This window comes from Caenorhabditis remanei, chromosome IV (assembly GCF_010183535.1).
Source record: "Caenorhabditis remanei strain PX506 chromosome IV, whole genome shotgun sequence".
NCBI lineage: Eukaryota > Metazoa > Nematoda > Chromadorea > Rhabditida > Rhabditidae > Caenorhabditis > Caenorhabditis remanei.
The window spans coordinates 14,240,542-14,259,484 of NC_071331.1; the positions used below are offsets into that span (position 1 = coordinate 14,240,542).

Sequence of the window (18,943 nt, forward strand, 5' to 3'; positions counted from 1 at the left end):
ATTTTCCGTGTATCTTTTCCTTCTGTTACCTGAAACAAAACCCTTCCATTTGTTCTCCCACCACACCGCTTGCATCTCTGTTTGCTTTTCCATTTTAAGAGCACAAAGTGAGAAGAATTTACAGAGAAGAAAATAGAAAAAGAGCTCCTGACATTGAAGAGTTTTTGTATCCGAATGGCGGAGCAAAGAGAGGAATAACTCAATTCGATTTTGAAGGCGGCGAAGTGAGAAGAGTCTCTTTTTCTAACTTTGCGTCGAAAAAGAAGAAGTTACACACCAAATTGTTCATTTTTCACAATTTTTTTCAGATTTCTCCGAAAGGATCTGAGGACTCCAAACATAGTGTTTTTTACTGATCCCAAACCTGAAGCTTCACAAAAGAAACAGATTTTGGTAGGATTTCACTACTCATGTTCTCTAAAATTTCTGAATTTTCTATCCGTTTCGTTTGAAGCGAACTCAATTAGTAATCGCCGCCCGTCTTCACTTTCCATTTCACATTTGACTTTTATGGAGTAAAAGTCATTGACTTCTCTCTTGTTAGCCCCCTGGCCTCGTTGGCTCTGTTGTCTCCGAATGTACTTCTTTCCACTCAACTAGTCAGTCCATTCATTCCTTTTATCCCCTTGCCATCTCGATCAGAAACGTTTTTTTTGTTCGTTGGAGCAACACCCGTTAGAAGAATTGGCTTTGTTGTTAGCCACTTTTTTGTGTGTATGTGAGAGTGCCCTCGGGGAAAAGGTGCATGATGACGGATCCGTTTTTTCCAACATCTTCCAAGGAATGTCGTGATTTTTTCATGAGTTTTGAACTACTTTTAACGGATGTATGCGGGAAAAGTATGAAATATCTTTGAGTGTTCTTGTACTATCATTTTCCTATTTTAGTCGAATGAAGTTCTGTTTTGAAGCTATAGTAAAATCATCTAAAAGGATTGAACTCGTGCCAGGCAGAATTCTATATAACTACAATGTTCGCACTTCACCTTGTGACTCGTTCTCGAGTTAGAATTTCAAATAGAATGAGTCCCTGATCTGTAATTTTTAGAATCTCACGGATGTGTTTCTAGAAAATTAAAAAAAAAACAAAGTTGTAGTCTCAAAAACAACTCAATGTATAGATATTACACGAATCCTCTCGTGAGAATTCTAGTTTTATCTACATAGCTCAATATTGATAGCAAATCAAGCATTAGAAAAACATGGAACTGGAAAATTATTTATCCTTTCGAAATCGTTTTTTGTTAATTTAGAAAGTTCCAGAAAATGATAAAACAAAGAAAGATTAGCCAAATATACATCAATAATGACCACTATTTACCAGTACTTTCTTGTAATTTACCTCTTTCATAGAGTCAATCCAAATAGACTTACAATGAACGTACTCTGACTGTCTCGAATAATTTTTCTGAAAATTTCAAATTCTTGACTGATAGGCTCTACCTCAAAAAGTTACTTGGACAATCCATATTTTGGTGGACTCTATCACACAACTAAATTACTCGTAAATTGTGAAGGGACAGTCGAAGTACATTCTATTTTAGACTATTTTCCCGAAATTTTCAAAGCTTTGCCCAAATTTTGAGACACTACCTCTGAGCACAGTTATTCTGTGTCCACGCTCGATTATTCATCAGTATTTTGAAACGTCTTTCCATTTTTTTTGCTTTGTTTCTCTGTACTTTTCACGTGTTCTTCCAGCAATCTGATCTTCTCAAAGTCCTAAAATCAGAATGAAGGATAGGAAAAACGAGCTCCACCTCTTCTTCATTCCTTCTTTTTCCCTCCTTCTTCTCCTAGACTCCGCCCCTATTTTTCTCCCTCTTCTTCCTCGTTTTTCGCTTCTTCGTCACATAGACTGAGACGGAGAAAGAAATATTGTGCTCTTCTACTGCTGGTGGATGCATGTTGTCACTGGCTCCTTGATACCCTCTTCAGTTCTCTCCCTCTCTCTTTCTTTTCTCTAATTTCTTTGTTCGTGGAACATCCTATAATTATTGTAGTCCCGACTCGCCTAGTCTCCAAGACAACCCAATGTGGTCGATGTGAAAGAGGCATCAACCAATGCACCTGAATTCATTCTCTTCTGCTCTTCCACATCTTCACATCCTATCATCTGAATCCAAACCCGAATCCAAATCGGATTTCCTACGTTGTCCACGTCGACGACAACAAAAGTTATGCGATTAATATGGAATTGTTTGTTGTGGGCGGCACTCGTCATCTCCTTAACTTCAGCAGGTGAGCTCTCTTTTCAACACAAAAAATGAATATTCATTTGAGTGGAAGTCTTTGGGATTATAGAAAAACATGGAGGCATTCCCATAGAATCACCATTTGAGATGAATGAATCATAAATGTATATATTCTAATCCTTTTCGTAATTCGATGATTCTTGTTCTTTTTTCTTTTTCGAAAGATTAGAAGAAACGATGTAAGAATATAGTCTGTTTACTCCATGGAAATTATTTTTAAAAAAACAGAATAGAAACGAAAATTAACTAGGAAATCTGCGAGAATGTAGAAGAGCTACTCGAAAAGAAATCCACAATTGGGCTAATCAGAGATTCCCTCTAGCTGCCATTTTTCATATTTTTCAGTGTGTTTTCAGATTTCTTCTTTCGTTTTTTGAGATATCTCAAAGTATTTCTCTATAGAAAAACAGAAACATAGAGATGCATTTTTATAAAAAACCTGAATGAATACAAAAAAAAATGAGACTGAGAGAAACGGGCAGTTAGATTCCAGATGTCCGAGTCGAAGAATCTCCCACTTTTCTTTCACAACGAGAAATTAATGACAATGCTTTTCGTTTTATTTCTTGCCGCCACTGACGCCAGAAGCACCAACTGTTTTCTATCTTTTCCTGTCGAACTCTCGCTCCCTCATCTGATTTATTCGTTGTTTATCATCATCATCATCATCTATTTCTAACATTAGTTTCCTGGATAGAAAAAAAGAAGAAAAAGTGTGAAGAGATGGGATGAAAAGACTAACCGCAGACTTGTTGTTATCACATATCAAACTTAAAGTGATTCATCAAAGTCAACTTGACTTCTCGAAGAAGATCTGTGTCATGGGATATTGTGATAACAGAGTTTGAACTTTACTGAAATCAGTGGTGAAATAATACGAAAATAAATATAAATTTGTGGATTTAATCCGCTTCTCCAACAAATTTCTAGCAACCAAAACCTCGATCTTTGAGATTTTAGGTTCTTTATCAGTATACTTGTCTCACATTCATCCCATTTCTGCTTATAATAGTTCTATTATGATTCGTTCCATTTTCCCATTTCTCCCCATCTTCTTCCATTGTCTCCTTCTTTTCCTTTTTTATTTTTTCAAGAAATTTCAAAAAGCAAGTGAGTGAGTATACAGCGAAGGATTATTTGTATCTCCTCACTCCTTCTTCCACACAGCTTCTTTATCCATCGTGGGAACATCAGAAGCAAATGCATTGCGTGTCTTTGTGCACTTTTCTGTTTTTTCGTCGTCAAATTACACACACCCACTCCCACTTTTTCTGCTCCAAAACCATCTTATACATCCACTTTGCACTTGGAATCCGGGACCGGAATCCCTCCACACCTTACCGGGTTTTTCTCCTTCCTTCATTCAGTCTAAAAGCTTCCCGTGCACTTTTAGATTGTTTCGTCTTCTACTATTATCCAAGCGCATAAAAGTTGAGCGCTTCCGGTGCACTTAAAAAAGTCAAAAGTCGTAGACAGAATTCAATTTAATTCCCAAAAACTTTTCTACCGAAACTCGAAAACTAGGTCCGACACTAAAAGGACCAACCAATATGCTCTTCGCAACTGCTCTAGATTAATTGATTATGCGTGGAATTCATAAATTATGAGCGAGATGAGCGGACTTGTGCTCTCATTTCTTTTCTGGATGTGCACTTTCTTCAACTATGCATTGGACAGGCTCTCACAGAAGAAAGACAGAGAGAAACAGAGTCATTCAGTTTTTAAGTGACCCAATAACGACTAAGACATTGGTCCGGTCGGAAGTCGATGCCACAGGCGAGCCAATTGTTTGTTTATACAAGTCGAATGGCATGCGGAAAAAGGTTTTCGAAATGTCTCCAAAGCAGCAAAACCGAGGAAAAAGGAGGGGGTCCATTAAGAATAAGAAATTGTGCCTTTTATGAGTTTTTTCTTTTTTTTTTTGAAAGCTAGTTAGGTGGATATACAAGATATACCAATATGAGCCATGAATTCAGAAACTGCAGTGCTTTTGGTAGAAATTTACCATGTCATAGTCATCACGTTTTAGGCTATCACGTTTTAACCAACGGAATAACAAAACAGAATAACACTTTTTCGGACACGAGTGAAACCTATTATCTGATACATTTTTCGAAGTATTTTCAAAACGAAAAGACGAATTTCACAGTATCTCATGAGTTCTTTCCAGACTCTCAATATTGGAACCATTCGAGAAATACACCTTTTCATACCAAAAATGTCTCACAGGAAGTATTTTTCCTTGGCAGCACCCGTCATCCACTTTTCTTGTAGATTCCTTTAGAGTACATCTGTTTCGTCATAAAGATCATTCACACCAAAACACTTTGTTAAAAAGATTGAAAGATTGAGCGAAACATTGTTCGAATCTCTCTTTTTCTTTCGGTCAAGGTCCTCCTTCATTTGCAATTTGATAAACGAAAAGAAGGAGAGTTTCATACGATGTGCGGGGATAAAGAAAAAGGAGAAGAAGAATAAAAGATCCCCTGGGTACATTATATCTTAAACGCCTCTTTTCTACCACCAAAAGGAGAAAGAAACCACAGGATCACACGTTGTCTCGTTGTTTCATGCTTTGTCAAAAGTGTATGGAAAAGGTCAGATTTTGAAAAATGATGATGGGATGGGGAATGGAAATAAGAAATATGTCTTCAGACGATTTGAAATATCTTCTTTTCAAAATACAGTAATCTATTTGAGTCTTAAAAGAAGTGAAGGGATCAAAACTGATAATTTGCAGGCGGGAACCAAGTGAAATGTTTCTGCGACCGAGATTCATGCGACGACAATTTGCTGTGTCAAGGAGATTTCTGCTTTATCGGGTTACATCGCAGCGACGATCGTAAGTTTTTTCTTCTTCTTCTTTTTCTAGAATCCGGGCAAAACTTTTTATACTTTTATACGGAGTTTCGACGATTTGATGTCACTTTAGTCCTCAAAGAATTCATCATAACACTTCTGATCAACGAATCCAGGATAGAGTAGAAGAGGAGATAAAGTACAAAAAGTGTTCGGGAAAAGCAAGAATGTTTGACAGCTGTAGCTTACTAGTAATATATGATCTACACATTGAGACGACGACAGAAACAAAGAAGAAACGACACGAATTATCAGCGATTTCAATCAGAGAACCTTCTTCTTTTCCATTCATCTTGCTCTTTTCAAGACACCGGCAACAAGCACACGGGTTCTTTTTTCTACTCGGGCGGCTCGTTTTTGGTTTGAAAAACATGACGCGTTGATGTGGCAAAAGAAGAGAGTGTGGGTGCAGTTGGCACCATCAATTCCCGCGGGACTTTCCCAACCAAAACAAACTTTTTTCTGATGGTCCTTCTTTCTTCTTCTTCTTATTCAGCTTGTCTCCTGCGAGTCTCTACACAAATTGTGTCATTCACATACACACACACATACACAAAGTAGTAGTGGATTCAAATTTGAGGAATTGAATAGAGAGTGCTTGATTTGAAGAGACATTCTGTCTCCGTTTCTCGATTAAATGTAATGTTTCGGTGCATTTCGGTGGGGATGAGCGCCCTTCAGGCGTGTTTTGGGTGCAATTGGGCGCGAAAATAGTTCTAGGACCAATGTTTTTAGGAGTTAGAAGAAGAGGGGGAGAATGAAACAATTGTATGTGAGTGGATGTTATATTTAACTGATTTCAGGTGACGTTCCACGACTTCGACAACATTGCGGGACTATTGACGAACTTCCATTTCTGAATGCTCATGTAAATTGTGATGAACGACAAGATAACTGGCAAGAAGTGTGTAGATGTTCCGAAGATTTCTGTAATACATTCGCATTCCTGAGGTCTTCGATCGATGTTCGACCAGATCCAAAAGATTCTGTACAATTCGTGAAACAAGACGCACAATATCCAATTGAACACAGACCTCAGGTGAGTTTTATGATTCTCTTATAAAGATCTTTAAAAAAACAAATTTTCAGCCAGAAGTCGTCTATCGTCAACATAACTCTTCACTTATCGTACTTCTGGTTATCATCCCCTTGTCTGTCGGGGGTTTTGCAGTATGCCTTATCTTCCTAAACTACCATTGTAAGATGTGTTGACCTCTCTTTCATCTCAAACAATACTTTCTGTCATCAACATTTCAGTGAGTTTCAGGGACCACAAACCCATTTTCACAATCAATCCTTTTGTTTCTTTTCCCGTTGTTAGGTCCTTCTTTTTTCTCGCCTTCTGTGATATTTATGATTTTCGAATCTATTTTTTAAATGTCCAATAAACATGTATTTGTATTATTTATTTAATCTCGAATTAGTAAAAAATAGTTAGCTGAAAAACATTTATGGCAAGGAATTGAAAGTATCATAGAGTAAGTAATGAATCAAAAAATGTAACACGTATTGTTAACCGATAGAAAGCCAACTTTGTGAACGAGGAGGTCGTTCTCGTTCTCTGTTGATAATTGACACATCATGCATTGGCGGACGATTGAAATCAGAACAAACTGAGAAGTCGTCTCTTGAAAATACTCGACGAAGTCCGGATTGACGACCTCGACTCTCTGTTACTGTAGTTGTGTTGGTTGGAGTATGCACTCGATCTTTTGGTTGATTACGGTAGTAACAGAACTGAAAATGACTCATAGAGGATTCTCCGAACTTACTTCATAGTTTACTTACACATGAGAAACAAACGAGGCAAATAACACACAATAGGAAGATCGAGGAAGCAAGTAGAATTGCTGAAATGTAGTTTTACGGATGGCTTCCTTCGTCTTTGTTTGTTTACCATAAAGTATAACTTGTGCCGTGTTCCTTGTTCCATGATCATTTGAAACATGAAGAGCTGTCAGTGTATGTGGCTCGGCGATTAGTTTCTGTCCTGCCAACGTCATTGATAACTCTCCAGTTGATACCTTTTCGGAAACTTCTCTAGCGAACCGTCTTGCATCCACATCTCTGATTGTGAACTTTACTGTGTTGTCATCTCGGAGAACAACGTCTTCAATCGACCCACGTGGAATTTTGAATCTATCGACAAGCATGTTGATCAATTGTCTGAAAAGTTATCAAGTTGAAAACATTGCCATTTATATCTTAAAATCACATTTCTGCATCCTCCATTTTAGAACTTGGAATTTTCCCTCCGGACAAGGAAAATGCGATTTGATAGGATTCCGTTGGAATCGGAGCACTTGCATGATCATATGGAGAAGACAGATCGAGACCGATTCCTAAAAAATTGTCAGATTAGAAAGTTTGTTTCTTCTAGTGATTTAATCCTCACCAGCGCAGAAATTATCACAATCATCTCGTGTTGCAAAGTTATTCAAATTTCCAGAACAACCACCATAATCGAATGGAGCACAGGTGTGTGTCAGAGAGGAATAAAAGAACCGGGTTACTGTAGCTGTGCACGGTCCCATGTCTCTTTGTAAATTACATACATATCGTTTAGAAACGCAACAAATTCCAGATTTATGACCAGGCATTGTAGAACAGTAATGAGTAGCAGGGCATCTGAAATCAGTACTTGTATTGACAATAATTGCTAAAACTATGAGCTTACCCATTTGTAAGTACTGTACAAGGCAGAGGAGTTCCATCGGAAAGTGAAGAAAAGGGGTCACCATGAGGACATGATAGACCATTATGTTCTCCGATACTTTTGATGGAAGTGGCTCCAGGACAGCAGACTCCATGCATATTATCATCAAATGCTGTACAATAATATCCCATTGGACACACAGTATTCTGAGTGCAAGAGTACTGTTGACGTGTTCTAGTTTCAATTAATGGACGGAGACCACTGTTGCATGGAGATTTCTCGCAAGTTGGAACAGGAAGACACCATTTATCAGGACAATCAGCTCTTCGGAGGATACAAACTTGTCCATTTGGACAGTCGACATGTTCACAGGCTGATTTACAAATACATTCTGATCTCGGACAACCAATTGAATCAAGAAGAAGTCCGTATGGGCACAGACTTGCTGAGCATTTCGAGAGGCACATTGATTGGGCTGAAACATTTTTTCTAGATCAGAATATTTTGCATTAATATTTGCATTAATTGTTCTAAAACGGGTTTCTTTTTTTTTCTAGAGACTCATATATTATTCGAAATTGTATATTCAGAGTTCTCACGACTATTTTCGTATAATTCACTCACACTTGCACGCATTCTTTGTTTTCTTCTTTCGTGTTCCATGAATCTCTTCACCACTCAATTCATCCACACACCAGCATCGTTTGTTGTCGCATTGAGTCATTTCGTAGTTTCCGTTTTTACTGCAAACCGGCAATGGGGACTTTAGTATTGCACCGTTTTGGTGAAGATATTCCAGAGCGATTCGCATTGTTGTGCAATCTGAAATTATGGTGTATGGACAAAATGAATGAAAAGGATGACATACTTGTGGAGAGTGACATTGGAATTGCTTCAACTATCATCGGATGATTTCCTCTTTCAACTATTGTCGAAGTCTCAACAACATCTGGAACTGACGCCACAATTGCAGGAGAAATAAGATTTAAAACAGAGGATTGAGTTGCTTTCTGATGACAACAAATACCACGCTGTAAACGGAATGGTTGAAACTTATAGACTAATACGGCAGGGATACCTCAGTTTTTGGATTGGTAACACATTTCGAATTCTTTCCACATCCACCGTCAGTTTCACAAAGAATAACATTCCGATAGAGATCTCTTTGAGGAATTGGACATTGAACCTCCACACAAAATGGAACATCCGGACACGGATTAGAAGTACATTCTACTCGACGGAGGGCGCATTCCATGTTGAGAGGGCAGTTGAATGACTATAAACTATACTGTTGATAAATTAGTTCTTTAATTATAAACTTACAGCACAGATATTGTTGCATTCGCAGATTCCATTAGCCGGACAACCACTTCCATCGGTTCTGATTCCGTATGGACATCGACTTTCTATGCATTTCGTTTGACAGATTTTGGGCAAGTCACAATCTGGAGGTTGCAGTCCCATAGTGAACATTCTTGTTCCGATTTCTTCGATTCCAGTTGCAACGTCAACACACCAACACTGACTGAATTAAAACGATAAGAAAGAAGAATGATTGGGCGAACTCACTTGATTCTAGCATCACATTGATATCTTCTGAAAAGTCCTTCTGGTGTGCATTGAACTGGAGGAATGATCAAATTAACGATTTCAGCTGCAATATTAGATTCGAATGCAATCAATCTGTGAATACAAGCCGTGGCGATTCTCGGTGCCGAACACATTGTTCCACACGAAGCAGTACAACATTTCAAGAATCCATGACATTCGGAATCTTGATTACATTGTTCGGTACAACCAGGGTTGATTAACAGTTTTGGACAGGTTCCTAGTTTTGCAAGGACTGGAGAAACAGGAAGAACTGCATGATGTTCAACGATGACATTTTGGATCTTAGATGCTTTTTTCTCAATTTTCAGAGAACTTAGAATTGGTCGTCTTGTCGTTTTAGAAGGTTTGGAAAATGAAGACGACGGTTTGATGGGTTTGATAGCAGATTGTCCTGTAATAACAGTTTTTGATTATCAGTAATTCAAAAAAAAATAAACTAACTAGTTTCAAATTGACAACTAGTTCCACATCCATTGAAACAACATGAAGAATGAGTACAATCATAATGATGCCTACACCCAACAACACAGGATGAGCCGTCAACTGAGGCTATCATGACAGGAATCACAGGACATCTAAGGGATTGCTGAGCAAGTTCAGGGGTAGAACAGCAGAAAGACACATCTGCATATCCACTAGTTTTACAATGGAATCCTGCAGGGCATGGTGAAGTGGAAGAACACGTGGCAAGAAGAGCGTTGTCGAGAGCAAGAGGCTCTCCGATTCCGCACATATTTGGGATACCTGACAACATCGATATTGGAAGTTGAAGTTTTACTAAAAAAGACTCACATTTAGGAATAGGTCGGCATTCTTGAGTGGTGCATTTGACTGGAAGCATTCTACATACATTTCCAGCTGGACAGTTCATATATTCACAAGGAGAAATACAATCACAGATCGGACATCCTTCGTTATCACTTTTGAATCCGTATGGGCAGTTTACAGCACAAACTCTCGTTGGGCATGGACGAGGATTATCACAATTCGGAACCCTTGTCGATTTTGTACCTGATATTTCTTGACCGAATCGATCAACACACCACATCAAACCGAAATGAGACTGAACTTCATCGAAGTTTCCTGAGGAATCACAATCCGGAATGAAGACTCCAACGTCTTTTTCATTCGATTCAGATCTGAAAAAGCAACTGGTTCAGTACTTTTAATTTTCTGACTAACCCTTCATTTTCAGAAATCGTCAAAGCTGCAATTCTTTGATGAATGCAAAGTGGAGCTCGATTTGGTTGTGTGCATCTCATAACACATCCATCAGAACAACACTTGTATAGTGATGGGCAGTCATCATCATTTTTACAGTCAGCAATTGTGGGCCTCTGGAGACAGAACGCACCGAGTGGTGCCACATTCAAACAATCTCCAAAATGAGATTCAGATGCAGTTTGTTGAATTGAAGTGATTTGTCGATGAGTTGCAGAAGAAGTAACACATGTTAATCCGCAGCCATTCCAACAACATTTCGATGCCTGGTCACAATCTGAATCAGTTTTACACTCCTGGACACATTTCTCTACTTTGGCAGTGTTCAATTCAGTGACTTTTGGGCATGAACCGGAATGGATTTCCGGTGCTGAAACAAAAGCAAGTTTTAAGACATTCGAAAACTGCAACTCACTTTCTCCTGTACAACAAAAACCAAAATCTTGAGTGATCATCGAACAATGAGTTGTCATCATAGGATCAAAACAATCGTTGCTTCTGTAGCATTTTTTCAAATGGAAAGTTGTCTCATTTTTGATTGATTCAGAAACTGGACACGGATTGATAACGCAACGAGGAATCTGAAAAGAGTAAATATGAGAAGTCAACCAAATGGAACATACCGTTGGACATGGTTTTGTAACACATGGAACTGTGGTTGGAACACAAAGAGAATCATCTGGACACGAGACACCTTCACATGGATCCACGCATTCACACGTGGCACAACCTCTTGCATCTTTTTTGTGTCCGTACTCACAACCGATTGGTCCACACTCCAGTTTTTCACAAGGTTCTAAAGAAGTTATCAATTGGAAAAGAATGCAGAGAGAGAGTCTGCTTACCTGGACAGTTAGGAGTAATATCTTCTCCGGTTCTAGTTCCATCAACATAATTTCCTTCTTCATCCACACACCAACAGAACTCGGTATCACATTGAATCTGTTCGAAAGTGCCATCTGGACGGCATTTTATCAGATCCATTTGACCCATTTTCTGAAGATTTGTCTTTCGAACGAGACATTTACTTGTTTGAAGAGGATATGCACATGCTTTCACACAACCATCATCACAACATTTAGCGACTCCAGCACAATCAGTATCGTATTCGCATGTGTTCTTTCTGAATTGTCAAACCAATTTACTCTGTTAAAAACTTATATTTACTTACTCCAATCTATTGCATAATACTCTTTGTTCTGAAATACAAGATCCTTGCTTCTCGAATATTTCCTTTGATATCTCGATCAGTGGAGTAGTAATATCTCTACACGCAGCCCCGCATCCATCGAAACAACACTTCTGATGTCCGTTGCAGTCATCATCAACTTTACAAGAGACCCTGCACATCTTAGCATCCAAACTGATCGGAACAGTTGGACAAGAACCTGCATGATGAACACGAGCAGGCGATGGACAGCATATTCCACCAGAAGCCAATCCAAGAAGATGACACCAATGAGTAGAAGACGGGCATTCTTCATCTTTTGTACAACTTTCAACATTTCCGATACTCGAAATATATGGTTCCCCTGTTGGACAGAAGTTTAGAACACATCTCGATTGAGAAACACAATTTCCCGTTTGATAGCATTGTACAGAGCTCATTACACATACACTTCCTTGAGGACACTTGACTTCTTCACAAGGATTCTTGCATTTACAAGTTGGACATGAGTTGGGTCCTTTCTCAAATCCAAATGGACATGCAACTTTACAAACCAATGGTTCACATGGATTTCTACCTAAAAGTAAGAACTGAAACATCATTGAAATAATGTAATAACTCACTTTCACAATTTGGTTTTCTTCCAATTGCTCTTGAACCTGGAAGTTCTTCTCCTGTTGCAATATCAACACAGAAACACCCTTCGTCATCACATTGATATTGCTCAAAGTTTCCAGCACGATCACATTTCATCGCATTTCTCAAAGAGTACAATTCTGCTGTTAGTGCAAGATGGAAACATGCTGCAAAATGATCATGTCCTAAAAATTAGGATCTGAAAGCTCTTACGTGTACTCCTCACAGGATACATGCAATTCGTTGAACACCCTTGTCGACAACATCGTTTCATTCCAGCACATTGGGAATCCGAATGACATTCTGTTGTACAACTCACATTCGAGACTATAACATCTGCGCAGTCGGCAACTAAAGAACTCAAATGTCCTTTATTATACTTCTCAACATCTCCTGGTTGGTAGTGCATTATTGGCTCAGTGACTGGTTTCACTGGTTTTCTGACGACATAATCTTCTGGTTGGGTACATGAAAGAGTGCATCCATTGAAACAACATTTCTCATCTTCTGAGCATTCATGGTCCGAGTGACATGAGTTCTCAGGATAAAGAAGACATTTCAGTTTGTCAGCTGATTGTGAAGGGCATCGACCATCTCTTGTGGAAGATGCTGGACCAGAACAACAGAATCCGAGACCATTGTATCCAATCTTAAAATAACTTTAAAACTTATTTTTTTATATTCACTCTCACTTTCGAACATGTTCCATCTGGACAATCCTTATCATTCGAGCACAGAGCAGTGATTCCATTAGCCAAACGAGAAGGTGGCCCATGTCGACAAGGATTGAGCAAACCTGGAATCCATAGATTAGAATAAAATATATGGGACAGGAAACGCTTACATCTCGGCACTGGAAGGCATGGAGGATTAGCACAGTCTGGTTCCACTAGCTGACATTTTTCCCAACTATTCTCACAATTCACTTTGTCGCATATATCAGCACATCCACAACTTGGAATGGGGCAACCAAAAATGTCCATGACGTGGCCATGAGTACATTGGTTGTGGCACTTTTTCGTGCAAAGCCGAGGTTCTAAAAATGGTTTTTTGGGAGATGTGAGATAGAATATCTAGAATGCAAACCTCTGCACATGTCCATTCTTCTTTGTTCTCTACTGATTCTTGTTCCAGATATTTCTGATCCATAATGAACATCAACACACCAACAGAATTGAATATCACATTGAATTGAAGAGAATCGTCCATTTCTTTCACAAAATGGAACATATTCATTCGGAAGTCTTCTATCTTTCAACTTTGAAATGGCCAGTACCATATGGATACATCCGGTTACTTTCAATGGTTCCATACACGTGGATCCACATGCATTCGGACAACATTTATCAACACTTCCACAGTCTAGATCATTTCCGCATTGTTTTTGTTCGCTGCATACTGATTTATTTCCAGTTATTGATGGACATTGACCAACTTTTGTTGTTGGAAGAGGGCGAATTGGTGAAGGAGTTGGAAAAAGAGAATTCGCAAGATTTCGAATTGTTGGGGGAATCGGAGTGATGTTGAAATGAGTGGAACCTATATTAGAAACTGCTTTGATCAACCGTTGAAATGAACCAGGAATATTTGAAGATGAAGAAGAAGAAGAAGAAGAGGAAGAGGACGAAGACACTGGTTGAATTGGTTTCTCTCCACTTATTGGAAAACTTTTAGCCATCGGAGCAACACATTCTCGACCACATCCATTTGAACAACATATCAATCTTCCATTGCAATCCGAATCTTTCTCACATCGAAGTGCGCAAATTCCACCAGTTAGTCGTGGACATTCTTCTCGATTTGATCCTGTATATATCCATAAATTTTCCTTTTTCATTTTTTTTTCTCTTCTCAAAAAACTATACAAAAAAGAACACACACAATATACACAACAACGTGTCCGAATACTAGCTGCCGGGTAGTAGCCACATAATTGTCACCTCTCTTCGGAAGAGAGACCAGTCATAATCTATAATTGGACAGGTACTTACCGAACTTTGGAATACAACGTGCCTTCACACCAATCGCTATGCAACTTTCTGATGGTCCACAGATTGTTGTCTGAAAATATAATCACTGTAACTGGTTAGAGAACTAGAACAGTCTTGATCACTCAACGAAGTCATATTTGGATGAAAAAAGTCTGAAAACGCGAACCTGGCATGGATCCATTGCACAAGTACAAATACATTGCTGAAGAATATCTCGAAGATATCCATAAGGACAGAGTAAATTACAGTTAGTAGGTCGTACTGGACATACGTTCGGAACATTTGCAGGTAAAAGATCTACAGAAGATGAAACAATTGGTTTCAGAAGTAAAAGATACAGTAACCACATTATTGCTCATTTGACATCCGGAAGTGATAAGAATATTAGAAAATGGGGAAATAAAAATTGTGGTCAACGGATCGAGAGAGATGACAGGTGGACCGAGGGAAAAGAGACAGGTTACTTCTGTTGAGTGGACACATCTCGCAAAGCCTCTGCACGGAAGACACGCCGCCCACTTTTGCGGTATGAGGTGCGAAACTGTCTTCCGACAGATTTGTAAATATTGCGAGGAAGTTGATGTAATATACGGAAGAGGTCCTGATGAGGATTGAGATTAGAGAAATCAAAAGATTGAGGGGATAGTTATGATCAGTGATTGCATCAAAGTTGATACACGATCCTCTCATCGGAGAGCAATGTTGACTTTTTTGACAACTCTTTGTATCAAATAGATTTATTTTTGACGAAGATCACAGATAAGGGATCAGTGGATTTTATTAGATTCTGACCATCTTTCCGAAACAGTTCTAACTAAACAACTACTTTCGATTAATTTAATAAAGTATTCTATGCCAGAAGTCGAACATCCTCATCGATTGTTTTTTTTTCTTCTTTCTTCACATGTCCACCTCCCTTTTTTCTCAATGTCAACTTTTCCGAACACTTGTGAGTTAGCTTTCCTCCAGTTCGGTAATCGTACATATCCTCTTCCTCCTCTTTTCCATTCGATTTCATCTTGGCTGCTCCCTGTCTCAAAGCTCGCTAATAGTACGCAAAACAAATGTATTCGCTAACTCTCTATGCGGTATAAGTGTCACTTGGAACTCTCTTTCCTCCCCTTTCTCGCAACCGTATTTGTGTATACTTTATCTTTCAGTTGAAGCCGACTATTCCGTTCAAATTTTAAAAGAAACTTGTGAAGGGAAAGTTGGAAGAATTGAACATAAATCTTTTAAAAAAGCATTATATAATCAATTTCAGATTTCTAGAATTTTCTCAATATTCTCAGAAGGAGGAACTTTATTCAGCACTATGAAAGAAATTGGATTTCTTCGATCTGATAAACTAGTCTTCGTCCAAATCGATTTTGATCGGAATTTTCTTCCCTTTCTCAACGTAGTTAATCAAGTCCATTACGATGACAACACTTCCATATCTGTAAAACTGAATATTGAAAGGTTGTATAAGAAAAAGAAAACTGACAGTGTTGGGAAGTGATTCATCTTCAAACTATCTACGTCAGCTTTACGAATACGTCGGAGTTTTTGGGCATTCTTGTGATCACGGAAAGCGAACAAAATGTTATAAGAACTCATTCTTTCAATTGGAACCCCTTCATAATGCTCACGAAGAACATTGGTCAAAATAGTTTTCAATTGAGTCGAGATGGTTGTTTGAATGTGGGAAATCGGTCTGAAATTCGTAACTTCACCAATTAATAATAGGAAAAAATATTTTACTTCAATTTACCACGGGTACCTGGTTTCTCAATGACAACAACTTTGACAGATACTTTTTCATCCTCACCCTGAAATTATTTTCATTCCGAGCTACACTTCAGCGTTAAATTCTCACCACGGAACCAATTGACTCCAGTTTCAGAGGACGTCTTTTAGACGATGTTTGTGCCTTTTTCCGTGATATTTCAGAAGCTGAACTTCCGGATGTCGACGATTGTTTCATTGGTGTAGAATCAAGAGATTGTGAGAAAGAACAACTGGTTTCTTGAGATTTCTCGCTAAAAATGTTTTCAAATTCTGGAATTTTTGAATGAGTTACCTTTGTTGAGAATGAGTTCGAAGATCTGGAGGAAATGGTAATCCCTGGTCTTGGTTATCGAGATTCTCCCCTGACGCTGTCTCATTCTTTTTCTCTCGATTACTAAACTTCATTCATTGGACAGAATAACAAGTCAGGATACTTACACTCCTATATATCTATTGAATTTTTTCGCTTTTAATGCCAACATCATTTCTGTAAAGAGGAAAGAGTTGTTTGATATGAAAATTTGTCTAACTCACTGTTTGCTTCTGTTATTGAAACTCTGTACTTTTCCTCAGCTCCATGTCTTGCATCTTCCCAAACAAGTGAATATTGAAATGTAGTTCTGAAACATGTTGATAATTATGATCCAAAATTACAGAAACTTGCTGAGAAGTTGGGGCGTCGAAAGCCACACGGAGTTCAACACTTTTCGCATCTGTTCCAACCGTTCCGAGACATTTTGGAAGCAGCTATAAAAAGAAAGCTAGATAAGAGACCTGTTTTGGAAATATTACCATTTGAATATCAGTGACCGATTCATTTGAATTCGGCTGAAAATTTCAACAATACTTCAGTTATTCTTCTAGATTTTACCTGAATAGTTTGATTTGTTGCTGGTGCACTCATCTTTCTTTTCTCTTCTCTGTCCAATTGTGCAGTGAATAAATCGTCAAAATATCAAGACGATAATGAGAATATTTGGAAATGGTTTAAAAAAAGTGTTTTTTCTCTTTTTTTAAATTTTTTTTAACTTGCGTGGACTTTCCGGAATTCAGCACAATAACACGTGAAGAACACGTTGTTTTTAAATACACAAATAAAAACAAACATGGCAACCTGTACCACATATGTGGAATTATACCTTCCACGTGTTTCGTATGTCAAAAAAGTGAAATTGTTCAGACGGATCAGGCGCACCCGTAATTCCCGAGTACGGGAGCATAACGGCCAAGTTTGAAATAAAAATTATAATTAAAATAATATACGTGAGACCCGCAAAACACTTTTCGAATATTTTTTTTCATTTCCAAGAATTTAGCATGATAGACAATGTTTCCCGATACCAAACCGGGGTTTTAAGATCATAAAATTCATAACTAAACAAATTCAAGCAACATTATTTTCTCATAATCGATTCACTGGTTTGCTCAGTTATCCTGTTGTTACATTTGAAGCAAAATTTTGAGCGAGCAATTATTGAGTTCACTAAATTGAAGTATACAAATAGATAAAAAAGAGAGTAGGAGGGAAGAGAAAGCTTCCGAGGGTCCCTATTTAAAGATGATCGCTACTTCCGGGGCTCGTCAGCCAAGAAGCGGGACGAGAGCAAGCTCCAGGGTTTCCCTGTTTTAAGGTAATCACTACTTCCAGGGTGCTGAGCCTAGGGGCGGAGCGAAAGCAAGCTCCAGGGTGTCCATGTTTTAAGGTAATCACTACTTCCAGGGTGTTGAGCTTAGGGGCGGGGCGAGAGCAAGCTCCAGGGTGTCCATGTTTTAAGGTAATCGCTACTTCCAGGGTGCTGAGCTTAGGGGCGGGGCGAGAGCAAGCTCCAGGGTGTCCATGTTTTAAGGTAATCGCTACTTCCAGGGTGCTGAGCTTAGGGGCGGGGCGAGAGCAAGCTCCAGGGTGTCAATGTTTTAAGGTAATCGCTACTTCCAGGGTCCTAACCCAAGGCGCGGGGTGAGAGCAAGCTTCTGGGCGTCCCTTCGTTGGAATTCATATTCCGTGGCAAGCAGAATAATTGGTAATGAACAAGAAAGTGGGAAACACGTAATGAAAAAAACCTCACTGGCCTCACGTGGTCTACAAAATTCAGAAAAATTATTGTGGCCTTTATGCTCCCGTACTCAGGAAATACAGAGAGACACGGATCAGTTCTCGATTCTCTCGATAAAAGTAAGTTCTAAAACCCCGTTTTCAAAAACTAAAACTTTCAGTTATGTTCTCGTGGTGATTGCCTGGTGGTCGGTCTTGGAGTATCCTGACGAATGCAATGATGTTGGGGATAGTTTCAGTGGGGATCTATAGGTTTTGAGACATCAGTGCTTATGATACAATGCAAGAGACAAATCGGTGTGCTGCTCTCTTTTTGGTTCAAAACGACCCTGATGAGCAAGTGCAGGTCGAGTGATCATCAGGTGTCTCAGATTAACTTCTGTCTAATTGTTTTGATTCTTTTTCTTGGTTCAGGAAGGTCGTGGAGGCATCAGGTTGTCTAGAGCTTTTGTCTTGCCAGTATATTTTAAAACTATCGAGTTTAAATCAACTTGTCTTTCATGTTTAAAATTTTCGGCTTGGAGGCTCTCAATAAATGATTTTTTAGAACAGACATAGTTACGATATATAAAGTACGTAACTATGTCAATCCGATTTTTTTCTTTTCCACGTGACAGAAACTGCTTCGTCCTGTCTGAAAATAATTGGTGGTCAACACTTTCTTTAATATTCAGGTTCTGGGGTGTGAGCTTAATTTTAGGTTCTCATAAATTGACGTTTTAAG

At 38.7% G+C, this 18,943-nt stretch overlaps 4 protein-coding genes across 4 annotated transcripts; 1 reads left to right on the plus strand and 3 right to left on the minus strand.

The window, feature by feature from the left end:
- Positions 1 to 2,013: 2,013 nt before the first annotated feature.
- On the minus strand, positions 2,014 to 2,223 carry GCK72_013992 (uncharacterized protein; the record flags this gene model as incomplete). Its single annotated transcript, XM_053730097.1, has 1 exon — positions 2,014 to 2,223. The coding sequence occupies one exon, from the start codon at positions 2,221 to 2,223 to the stop codon at positions 2,014 to 2,016; it is 210 nt and encodes a 69-aa protein (XP_053584869.1).
- GCK72_013993 (uncharacterized protein) lies at positions 2,180 to 6,325 on the plus strand (the record flags this gene model as incomplete). The annotated part of the gene is made up of 4 exons (XM_003107875.2): positions 2,180 to 2,240; positions 4,995 to 5,096; positions 5,917 to 6,152; positions 6,203 to 6,325. The coding sequence occupies 4 exons, from the start codon at positions 2,180 to 2,182 to the stop codon at positions 6,323 to 6,325; spliced, it is 522 nt and encodes a 173-aa protein (XP_003107923.1).
- A 9,419-nt stretch (positions 6,326 to 15,744) lies between these two features.
- On the minus strand, positions 15,745 to 16,362 carry GCK72_013994 (uncharacterized protein; the record flags this gene model as incomplete). The annotated part of the gene is made up of 4 exons (XM_053730098.1): positions 15,745 to 15,835; positions 15,883 to 16,092; positions 16,140 to 16,207; positions 16,255 to 16,362. The coding sequence occupies 4 exons, from the start codon at positions 16,360 to 16,362 to the stop codon at positions 15,745 to 15,747; spliced, it is 477 nt and encodes a 158-aa protein (XP_053584870.1).
- A 92-nt stretch (positions 16,363 to 16,454) lies between these two features.
- Positions 16,455 to 17,070, minus strand: GCK72_013995 (uncharacterized protein; the record flags this gene model as incomplete). The annotated part of the gene is made up of 5 exons (XM_053730099.1): positions 16,455 to 16,560; positions 16,605 to 16,653; positions 16,730 to 16,913; positions 16,959 to 16,994; positions 17,038 to 17,070. The coding sequence occupies 5 exons, from the start codon at positions 17,068 to 17,070 to the stop codon at positions 16,455 to 16,457; spliced, it is 408 nt and encodes a 135-aa protein (XP_053584871.1).
- Positions 17,071 to 18,943: the final 1,873 nt, after the last annotated feature.